At 42.3% G+C, this 12,212-nt stretch overlaps 1 protein-coding gene across 4 annotated transcripts in view; it reads right to left on the reverse strand.

Annotated features, from left to right (window-relative positions):
- Positions 1–12,212, reverse strand: part of vps13b (vacuolar protein sorting 13 homolog B) — a 1,109,808-nt gene that overhangs the window by 904,074 nt on the left and 193,522 nt on the right. For all 4 annotated transcript variants that reach the window (XM_078541117.1, XM_078541119.1, XM_078541118.1 and 1 more), the window contains exon 11: positions 10,417–10,554. In XM_078541117.1, coding sequence (XP_078397243.1) covers positions 10,417–10,554 — 138 coding nt within the window. The remainder of the gene's footprint in view (positions 1–10,416; positions 10,555–12,212) is intronic.

Here is a 12,212-nt window from a genome sequence, read left to right on the forward strand (position 1 = left end):
AGGTGGACAGCATCTTGGCTGCCAAACAGTTTTCTGATCATGCATGGGAAGGGAGACATGAAATAACTTAACAGTGTTAGTTTGAAGAGTAACACCAATTTTCAGGAGAAGCATGTCCATAATGCCCAGGAGGGAAGCTGAACTGAAGGGGGTGTTTCAGACCTGGTGATCCTGATGCCATTCGATGTGGTGGTTCTTGAGCTCTGTGTCCAAGGCCTCCAGGTCGATTGGCAGAGGCAAGATTGGAGGGTCTGGTGAGATTGCAATTGGCTGAAACTGGGTGAAAGGGGGATAGGGAAAGTGGAAGGTGGTGACAGGCATGATTGAATGAAAGACATGTATCTTGGTCTGAGGTAAAACCCAAGGAACCTTCATACTCAAAAGCTTTGGACGTTGCTGCAAGTGTGTACAATGTTTGCATTATCTCATATCTGATGGCGCATATGACTGTTAAGTTGCTGAGCATTAAGACCTTGCACAGCAGTGTAAAGGCTTTTGAAAACTACTAACGCCCTTTCTCCTATCTCTCTGGCGCACATGAAGCCTCCTCCACTGACCCAAATGTCATTGCAGGACCGTTAATCCCCTCCCAGGATGAGGAAGAACCATCACATCCTCTCCCTGGCCCAAACAGCAGTGCAGATACTGGCACCTAGGCAAGGATTAGCAGGTCGGGACAAGGGCAAGCCAATATTTATTTGTATCCTCTTTGCTTTCCTAATTTCCATATTTACTTCACCCCTGTACTTTCTATACTCCTCTACACTTTCTACAGTATTAAGTCATTTGTGACTGTCATAAGCTTTCTTTTTCTGTTTTACCTTGGCCTGTATGCTTCTGGATAACCAGGGGGCTCTAGATTGTATCCAGTCCACTCTCGCCAGCTCACCTCTCAACTTTGTAACATTTGTCTCCCTCCAATTTAGAACTTTTACTCCTGTTTTATCTATGTCCTTTTCCACTATGATGCTAAATCTAACTATATTATGGTCACTATCTCCAAAATGTTTCCCCACTGCAAGTCGTCCACTTGCTCAGCTTCATTTCCTAAAGCGCAATCATGGGTCTGCATTTCCACCCTGCACACCAGCTCAGGGGCCCATAGGCAAGGTGACAGGGGGACTGGGAGTGGAACTGAGCCATCTCCTGGGACCTCACTGGAAGGCAGGGAGGACCAAATGGACCTAATGGTGGAGGATGAGCACCAGCTGCCACCATTTGGAAGCACTTCTCAGGGTACTTCTGATGGGGCAGCATCTCCTCCGTCCATGTGCCAGTGCTGGAAGGCGGGGTTAGAATAAGCAGTTAGTTTCATAGCTTTCTTTTTTGGCTGGTGCAGGCATGATGGGCTGTTTGGCCTCTTTGTGCTGTAACTTTTCTATGGTTCTATGACACAATCCTCATCCAGTGCCGTGGTGACAGAAGCTCCTCCTGCCACTCAGCAGGAGTCTTCTAACGTGGTGGGCCACTCAAGGCCTCAGCTGCACAGAGAACGTCCACTGAAGTTATGCAGGGCAGGGGGCGTAGCAGATCAGCAGCCTCTCTCCAGTGCAGCTGCAAACAAGGGGGAAGCATGCATGGAGCTGGAGCACAAGGGAACGCATCAAAAAATCTCCACAGTAGTCACCAAGTGGGTCACGGGTGTGTTCCTGTTTTTTTTCATTTATTCATTCACGGGACGAGGGCTTCGCTGGCTGGGCCAGCATTTATTGCCCATCCCCAGTTGCCCTTGAGAAGGTGGTGGTGAGCTGCCTTTTTGAGCCGCTGCAGTCCATGTGGTGTGGGTACATCCACTATGCTGTTAAGAAGGGAGCTCCAGGATTTTAACCCAGCGACAGTGAAAGAACGGCGATATATTTCCTGATGTCTGTTATGTTTCACAATTATGTAAATAAACCCCAACCTCATTGTCCCTCATGCAGAGGTTATTTTAATATGTTATGGCTGTTGAAGTTCTTTAGGGAGATAGACATTAGCTTTAATAGTTTAAGGTACGGCAGGATGCATCAAGTGTCAATAACTGGACAGGGTCTGTGTGTTGACAGAACAGTGACATGAGTCTAACATTCCACATGGAAAAGGGTTTGGACACATGCCATGCACGCATCTCTGAGGCCATGACTTCAGAAACTATTGAGAGCTCTGCCTTATCAAGGAATCCTTGGTGTAACAACCATTTATGAGATCACGTCCAAGGCCTTCCGCCTGAACATTGTCATGTCCCTCACCTCACCGTCAGATGAATGGCCCTGAGCTGCCATGCCTTCTTTCTCAAGGGCGTCCCCTCTCTGAACAGCGAGGTTATGGGGGTGCAGCACCCCACGGCCACGAGGGGCATATGTGATGGAGCATACTGCATTGCCCCTCCTGATCTGTCAAAGCATCTGAGCCTCATTTTCAATAGCCCGATGGTCTGTTCAATGATGGCCCTAATGCCTCCATGGCTGTAACTGTATCTCCTCTCCGCATCTGTTCAGGGCGCCCCCATTGGTGTCATGAGCCATCTCTTCAATGGGTACCCCTTGTCACCCAGAAGCTATCCATCCAGGGATTCAGGACCACTGAATAGGTCTGGCACCTGTGAGTTACGCAGAATGAAGGAGTCGTGGCTGCTGCCCGGGTACCTGGTGCATAACTGCATATCCATCGGTGATGATCACAGATTAGCTGGAAGCTCAAAGAGTAGAAGCCCTTCCTGTTAACAAGGTGCAAGGCTGTTCAGCAGGAGCTTTTATGGTTACGTGCCCCCAATGGCTCCCTGTATCTTGGGGAAACAGCAATCGCTGCAAACCTTCGGGCTCTTTGCAGTTAACTCTGGTCATCCATTGCAAAAGAGGTGTAATTTCCTGCCCTCCTGAACATAGCATCAGTGAAGACCTTGATACAGTGGGGTGAAGCAGACTGCATTATGCCACTGAGGTCTCAACATGTTGCCTGAAAGGACTCCGGCGTGAAGAAGTTGAGCGCGACAGTAACTTGGACAGCTACAGGTATCGACGGACCCCCATCACAACTGGGTGAAATCTCCCCTGCCAGCATGTTGCAAAGGAGTGTGACTGTGACTCTTGAGAGCATTGTGCTTCTGACATCTACAGATAGCTCTACCTCTGCCTATATACTCGAGGGGCTGCATAAGTCCTTCTAAGCCTCCGCTGGTGATGCACGAAGGCTTCATCACCTTCTGGATCTGACATAGCTCTGACACCCTCATGCATCACCTGGATCTCCTGATGTGTCCTTCTGCCTCTCACTCTCCTCCTCCTCACTGGAGGTCGTGTCTCTCACAGAGACCACATTTGCCATGCTTGGCCTAGTTTGAAGGCAAGGGTGGTGGTCAAGGTTTAAATGGACCTCTCTGCAGGAGGAATGAGGCCCCTAAATAAGAGAAGTTTGAAATCCAAACACTGCTTCTTGCATGAAGCACTTCCAACAGTCACAGAACTCTGAGCTGCTAAGCTGAAGCTCAGGGCTCAGCTGAACCCTTTAAACACACCCTAACAAGCTGCCTAATGAAAAACGGGAAACCCATCTGGCATGAAACACAATCTGCAAGCTTTTTATTGCTCACACCACGTATTATTCCAGTCAATTGCCTGATTAACGGGCTTAAGTATACACTTTAACAAAATTTAAATAATGCACCAGGAGGTTTCTTTTTGACAGCATAGGCAACACCATCCATTTTCTTTCCAAAATATTAAACAAAATCTGCAATAATCTGTTAAGCAGCCAGAAGGTCTAACTGACCACCATTTTTGAACACAACCTGACAATGGGCTAAATGGTCTCCTTCCATGATTTATATGATGCTATGGCCTGAAATCATACTTCAAGCCAAGTGATCAGAGCAATCAGGAAGATGAGTTTCAAAATAAAAATTATTCAATGCAAGCACTTTGAGAAGTTTATAAACGATGAATTGCAAAAATACTGAATGAGTATTTTGCCACTGATTCACAGAATCTAGTGAAAGGTGCAAGAGGTGGTGGTGGAGCAATTAGACAGGGCATCAACAGTTAAGGAAAAATTGCTGTGAAATTCAATTCTTTTTTAATTCGCTCATGGGATGTGGGCGTCGCTGGCTAGGCCAGCATTTATTGCCCATCCTTAACTGCCCTTGAGAAGGCGGTGGTGAGCTGCCTTCTTGAACCGCTGTAGTCCATGTGGTGTAGGTACAGCTACAGTGCTGTTAGGGAGGGAGTGCCAGGATTTTGACCCAGCAACAATGAAGGAATGGTGATATATTTCCAAGTCAGGTTGGTGAGTGGCTTGGAGGGGAACTTGCAGGTGATGGTGTTCCCATGTGTCTACTGCCCTTGACCTTCTAGATGGTAGCAGTTCTAAGTTTGGAAGGTGCTGTCTAAGGAGCCTTGTTGAGTTCCCGCAGTGCATCTTGTAGATGGTACACATCGCTGCCACTGTGCATCGGTGGTGGTGGGAGTAAATGTTTGTGGATGGGTTGCCAATCAAACAGGCTGCTTTGTCCTTGATGGTGTCAAGCTTCTTAAGTGTTGTTGGAGCTACACTCATCTAGGCAAGGGGAGAGTATTCCATCACACTCCTGACTTAAAGTGGAAAAGGCATGAGGGACTAATTGCATGCATTATGGAATGTTGAGGAAACAGCAGAGTCTCTGACCACAATTTTTCAACATCCTTGACAAGAAGTTATACCTGGGGTTGTCAATCCACCCAAGAAAAGAGAAAGAGATAAAACCAATAACTATAGACCAGTCTAGCACTGAGAAAGGATTTAGAAATGGTAACATAGCATCAAGTTAATATTCACCTACTAAAATATAGGACAGCTAGTGTGGATTTTAAAAGACTAGATATGTCTGACAAATTTAATTAAGTTCCTTGGAGAAATAAGAGCATACTGATAAAGGAATTAAAAAAGCAATAAAGGTTGTGCATGTGAATTTTATAAATGTTGCTTAGGAATTTTGGTGAAGATGTTAAAGTACATGGTATTAAAAAAGGAGTGCAGCAGCATAAATAAGAAGTTGATAAGATGGAAAGGCACAGAATATTAGTTAATGGCTTTTTCAGACAGAAGGATTGTAAAAGCTGCATCCCCAAGTGTCATTACTGGGGCCACTGAATATGATATACAATAGAATACATATAAATGATGTGGATAACACCATAAAAAGAGACATGGTTGAGTTAGAAGAGGATTATAAGAAACTTCAGGTGACATCTGATACAAAGAAAAACGAAATGGTACATTTTGGGAGGAAGAATAAGCAAAGGGCATACACATGAAATAGTAAAGTTTCAAACGAGTAGAGGAGTAGAAAAATTGCTGTGTACTAATACATACATCTTTAAAAGTGGGAGGACAAACTAATAAGGCTGTAAAATAAGATATGGAATCCTAGGATTTAATCATAAACTTGCATAAATTATTGGTTAGGCCACAGTGAAAACTGAATCACAGAATTGTTACAGCACAGAAGGCCATTCGGCCCATCGTGACTGCCCCAGCTCTCCTTAGGAGAAATTTAACAAGTGCCACTGCTCAGCCTTCTGCCCATAGCCCTGCACATTCTTCCTTTTCATATAATAATCCAATACCCTCTTCAATGCCTCAGTTGAACTTGCTTCTATCACACTTTCAGACAGTGCATTCTAGATGCTAACCACTCACTGCGTGAAAATGTTTTTCCCCATCTTTCCATTACTTCTTTGGCCAATTGCCACAAATCTGTGCCCTCTGGCTCATGATCTTTCCGCCATCGGCAACATTTTTTCCCAATCTACTCTGTCCAGGTTCCTCAGGATTTTGAGCACTTCCATCAAATATTCTTTCAACCTTCTCTTCTCCAAAGAATACGGTCCTAACATCTCCAATCTACTGCGTAAAATGAAGTTCCTCATTCCTGAGACATTATGTCCAATTTTGGTCACCTTATTTTAGGCAGGGAATCAAGGCTGTGGACAGGGCATAGGAGAAATTCACTGAAACAAATTCCCAACGATGAGTAACACCAGTTATGAAGAGAGACTGAAGAAACTGGTGCTCTTTTCATGGCAGGAAAGGTTAAGGGTTGATCCAAAAAATGTATTGAAAGTAGTTTTGATAAAGGTAAATCAGTATAAGCTATTTTCACTGCCCTCTAATTGCCAGCTCAGCCAAAGAATTTTTTTTTTTAAAAAGAATGTTGTATGTTTTCAAAATTTAAGTAATGCTAGAGCAGGAACTTCAGCGTTCAGTCTGGATTCATTTGTAATTGGATGGGATATTTAAAGGTATATCATAAAATCAAGTTCTTTAGACAACAAGATATATTAAAAAATTCAGAACTGCAGGTATAATGTTGTGCAATAAATTAGAATTAAAAAAGAATTGAAAATTTGGTGCACATGCTAAGCTCCTTGCTAGTATAACTTTTAAAATAAAGGACGTTTATTGTGCAACTTGTGGTCTTGCCTGAAAAATGCAAAAAAAACCAAATTTTCTGCATCTCGCATATTCATATGCAAGATGTGTCATTAAAACCGAAAATACTGAAACGTGCAGCAGGTCAGACAGCATCTGTGGTGAGAGGAAAGTAGGATTAACACTTCAGGTAGATGACCTTGAGCCGAATTCTGACAAAATGTCATCTAGCTGACACATTTACCCTCTCTCCACAGGTGCTGCCAGACCTACTGAGTATTTCATCATTTTTTTGTTTTAATTTCAGCTTTCCAACATCAGCAGTACTTCACTTTGTACCAGATGTGTCTGTTGTCTTTGTCAGTTAACATGAGAGGAGGACTCTCAAGACTAAGAACTGCTAATGCTGCATCTATAACAAAAACAGAATTACCTGGAAAAACTCAGCAGGTCTGGCAGCATCGGTGGAGAAGAGTCGACGTTTCGAGTCCACATGACACTTCAACAGAACTGAGTGTAGTTAGGAGAGGGGTGAAATATAAGCTGGTTTAAGGTGGGGAGCGGGGGGAGAGAAGTTGAGGGTGGGGTGGTTGTAGGGACAAGCAAGCAGTGATAGGAGCAGATAATCAAAAGATGTCACAGACAAAAGGATCAAAGAGGTGTTGAAGGTGGTGATATTATCTAAGAAAAGTGCTAATTAAGAATGGATGGCAGGACACTTAAGATACAGCTCTAGTGGGGGTGGGGTGGAAAGACTGACAAGGTATTAGTTGTAGATTTAAAAATAATGGAAATAGGTGGGAAAAGAAAAATCTATAAAAATTATTGAAAAAAACAAAAGGGAGGGGGAAGAAACGGGGTGGGGATGGGGGGAGGGAGTTTAAGATCTAAAGTTGTTGAATTCAATATTCAGCCCGGAAGGCTGTAAAGTGCCTAGTCGGAAGAGCTGTACCTTGAGTGTCCTGCCATCCATTCTTAATTAGCACTTTTCTTAGATAATATCACCACCTTCAACACCTCTTTGATCCTTTTGTCTGTGACATCTTTTGATTATCTGCTCCTATCACTGCTTGCTTGTCCCTACAACCACCCCACCCTCAACTTCTCTCCCCCCCGCTCCCCACCTTAAATCAGCTTATATTTCACCCCTCTCCTAACTATACTCAGTTCTGTTGAAGGGTCATGTGGACTCGAAACGTCGACTCTTTTCTTCTCCACCGATGCTGCCAGACCTGCTGAGTTTTTCCAGGTAATTCTGTTTTTGTTTTGGATTTCCAGCATCCGCAGTAGTTTTTTGTTTTTATTAATGCTGCATCTATATCCTGGAACAGAATGCATAATTATTTTACCTGCATTCCAGAATTTTCTAACCAGATAAAATACCCAGATTCTAGGCTGTTATTGAATGAATCATGGCCAGTGTCCACAGCCACGACGGTGGAAAGATGAGCACAGTTCCAATGACAGAAACAGTCCCTGTTCCAGAATACACAGATCAGTGAAAGTATAAAAAAAACTTTGTTAATGCGAAAGTAGTACTTTTAAAAACAGTTCAAATAGTGAATTAAAAAGCAGAATTGAACAGGCTGGGGTTCTTTTCTCAAGCAAAGAGAAGACATGGGTGGCTCAATAACGGACTTTAAGATTATGAAAGGAGTTGGTAGGGTACTAGTAGAAAAGATAATTCCACTTACAGGGGAGAGACAAGAACTAGGGGCAATAAATAGTAGACAGTCATCAATAAATCTAATAGGAAATTCAGAAAAAACGTCTTTACCCAGAAAATGATTAGACTGTGGAACACACTACCACGCTGAGTAGTGGAGGCAAAGAGTTCAGGCGAATAGCCTAGATAAATTTAAGAGGAAGCTAGATAAGCACGTGCGAGAGAAACGAAGAAAAATGTTGATGGCGTTAAATGAAGGGTAAGAGGCTTGTGTGGAGCATAAAAAGTGGAACATTGATAAAGGCGAATTTACACTGAAATACTTTGTCAAAGTAACTTCAAGTGATTACAATAGAGGAGAAAAGATGCTGAGCAGAAACATTTTTTTTACAGCAATAACTTTTTTTAAGTGCATATTCTAAAGTGATAAATATACTTCTGGCACCTAAGTAGTGTAATTATTACTATAATATTAACAAATTTTCAACCCCACTGTCTGCCAGCTAAAACCTTAATAAAGTTTGGCCAAGGACACAGAATTCCTTGAAGCACTCATGAGTCCAAAGATTGACATATTACAACAAGGTAAACCAGGCAATGTGGTGCAAATTTAGGGGAGGGAAGGGCACAGGCACAGAGGGCCAAATGGTCTTCATCTGTACTGTATATTTCTATGACGTCCATTCATATATAATATTGCTGGGATATAGACTGTGCTTCAAAGAAGAGTGGAAACCAGCACACAGACCGATAATTCCCCCTCCATACTCAGTTAGTGCACTATACAAGCAGTGTATAGTAGGTGAAGTTATATTAATTAAAGCCTACTCGACATTTTCACTCTAATGAGCTAGGTTTATAAGTTAGCTCTGTAAAAGTCTTGAGCTGACCTTCTTTCTAATTGTCTAAATCTGTTATGTCAGTTTTTGTTTTAAATTAGAAAATGTGAAAATCTTATTAAGAGCCATGTGTCTTTAAAACATAATGTAAGCTACTTGTGCAGACCAGTTTTTTCTTCCTCTTATGATACATCTCAGCCACCAAACACGCACAAGTGTGAAATAGCGCGCAATATTTCGGACGGCGGACATACACAGGAGTAGACAGCGTACCCGCCAACAATTAAGAGGGCTGTTAATCCCATTAATTCATTAATTAAATGGAATTTTTCCCTGCCCGTCCAACCTTACGGTTGGCGGGTTGGCGGAAAGGCCAAGCAGACTTTGGATTTTTGAGGAAACCTCATCCACAGGCGGGATGAGGTTTCCAATGTTAATTAGAAATAAAATAAAAATATTTAAATCGCATTTCTAACATGCCCCTGCTCATGTGACAGAGTCACATGAGGGGACATGTTTTCCTTAATTTTACCATCTTTATTCGTAAAGTTTAAAATCTTCAGCTCCCTGAGGCAGCTCTGTGCCTTCAGGGAGCTTTCTCTGAGCGCACCCACACAGATGCGCTGATTTCCACGCTCGCCCTCCCACCCACTCAGGCAGCGCTGAGCAATTCATGCTGGCTGGCCATTTATTGGTCAGCCAACGTGAAATCATGGTCGGGGCCCGATCGCATGCAGCAGACCATTGCGCAGCCGCTCCCAGGCCTGCCCACCCGATGAGGGGAAAATCCTCCCCCATGTATTCTTTCACAGGTTTGTCCCTCACTCGAATGTCAGAATCAGCCGTGTTATCAGCTGGAGTATGGCACAGTTGTCCTACTACTACAGTTGAATTGCCAGCATAATATGTTTCTCTAAGCAGTTGTTCCTCTAAGTTGCACGTTGATGCAACATTGTCAGTGCACCATGATTGGTGTTCTCATGCTCATACTGTAGCATGACATCGACGCTTCCTGGTGCACAACATTTAGACTCAGTGCCCAAAACCTTGAACAATATTGAACAAATGCTTGAATATCAAACCAAATGCTTACAGCAGATGCTAACTAGCTGATTTAATTGACATTAGCAACTATTGTAAGCAATGGATTCCCTGTTTAACTCTTCAAGTTTGGTCGACGATTTTGAAATGTTGTTATCAGTTATCCCTATATGCACAACCAACATAAGCAAAGTTAACCAATTTCTCCACTGGCATTATAGCCTGTGGAACATCATCAAGCTGGTATTTCAAACTGACACAGTCAGAACGAAGTGACTCTATTGCTTGCCTCTACTGTTTCCATGTCAGGCCCATGCTGGGAAGTAATTTCATTTAACCTGTGTAACCTAACTCAGCAAATATTGAAAGCATTTATTTCTGAAGATTTCAAAAAAATCTTATAAATATTTCATGATATAATTTAAAATAGAACCTTGGGAAAATAAATTCTCCCAGTGTACTAATTAGTTTTAGTAATGACCTGACCTTATGTTGGGCAGCATCCAAAATAAACTCAGCCCTCACTCCATTATTTTCTGGACTTCGGTAATCGAACAGGGAATTGGTGAGGTATGTTAATCCTTTGCTGTTCAGGCTTTCACCGCAACTGAAGAAACAGGCTTCCTTCAAAAAAAAAATGATAGGATTGTTAGGTTTTAATTTAAAAATGGAATCAAAATGCATTTTTCTGCTAATTGTATAAGTAAGAGTCTGAGTTCATTTTAATTAATTACTTAAAGAAATAAATTTTTAATTTTAACTGTTTTAACCTTTGCATCCATTCACCAAAATACCATACTATCAATTTTCCCTTTTCTGGCTTAATTGTCCCAACAAAGCTAGTTTGCAGCTAAAGTAGAACTTGTGTCATGTGTGAATGAAGATGAAATTGAATCAATACTACACATAAAAATAATTAAGATGGTTCACCAAAAAAAGATTGGTGTTTCATTATGAAGAACACAGAGACAAGAATTTGCTGACAAAAAGAAACTGCAAAGCTTAATGTCTCTTGCTGTTGTTAATGTGTAAATTGCCCAACAACTTGTGGAGAGGAAGAGCTACAAGTTGTTGCATGGTTTGCACCACTCTGCCTTTAGCTTTGAACAAATGGCATTCCGTCCTTACCCTCCCTGTTAATTTTAAGAGCTTGCTGGATTTCCACATTAATTACTCATGAAACACACCACAGAAGTCTAGTTTAGTAATTAACAGCATAAACGTGCTTTTACCAATGTGATAATTGTTAATCATTGTCAATCAATCTCTCTGGCCTGGAAAGAGAGCAACCTAAATTGTGAAGTCTCATTCCTTCAGGTAATGAACTGTTGAAGATCTTTAAAAAGTCAAATTTGTTTACATTTTCTTTCCCACCCTATTTCTCTTTCTGTACCTGATTTGAGTCTAATGCACCCTCCTCATCAGCCATTCCTCTGTTTACTTCTCAATCCCCAAATCTCATTGATTAAGGTGATAGACTATTGGTTCCATTATTCACTAAGGTCCCAGATGCCGTGTTACCCTTGCTGCATCATTTTCAGTTCGCACTTCCAGCAAGTTTGGCTACAAAGCTTTTTTGAGCTGAAGAGCGCAGTAAATAGCAACTCTACGAGACCCCCATTCTAGCAAATTCTGGATCAAGTTCTTTAGAAATCCAAAAGAAGCAACTGAGAAATTTATTCCGGTAGATACACTTCCTCCTCAGGGGCAAACCTCAATTAGTAACACCAAAGATCTTAAGGTGCGGATGGCAGAGCTAAGGCTGAGACATCCCCAAGTATGCACAGCTTTACTAATGGGAGTTCGTTCGACCAGTGAAAAACATGCACCCTACCAGCACAACGTAAATGCAAGCATTGATGCAGCAAGAACTACCCTTACTATTATGGTGTTGGTTTACAAGGTTATCTGGAACAGAATGCTTGGAATCACAGTTCCCAAACAAGGGATCTACTCTTCTGATTCTATATGTGAACCAGGCTGGCTGCCCAATCAAACTGTGCCCTGACTTTTTTGGGATACACATGGCTCAGGTATAACATTAAGCTAGTCTTCCCAAAAGAACCGGTTTAATCCCAAACTTTCATTGTCAGTCAGGCCCATTTGCAAACACCTTGATCACTAAAGAGCTCCTAACTTACCTCCATGCCGAACCTAATATGGTTAGATAGTTCCTAGTGCTCCCAGATTGGGAAGACTACAAGAGGGAGTACTGTCAATGGTTCAAGTCTCACATTTTTAATCAATTTCTAACTTTACAGATCAAGCCTTAACTGAAACGC

This window comes from Cetorhinus maximus, chromosome 4 (genome assembly GCF_964194155.1).
Source record: "Cetorhinus maximus chromosome 4, sCetMax3.hap1.1, whole genome shotgun sequence".
Classification (NCBI taxonomy): Eukaryota; Metazoa; Chordata; class Chondrichthyes; order Lamniformes; family Cetorhinidae; genus Cetorhinus; species Cetorhinus maximus.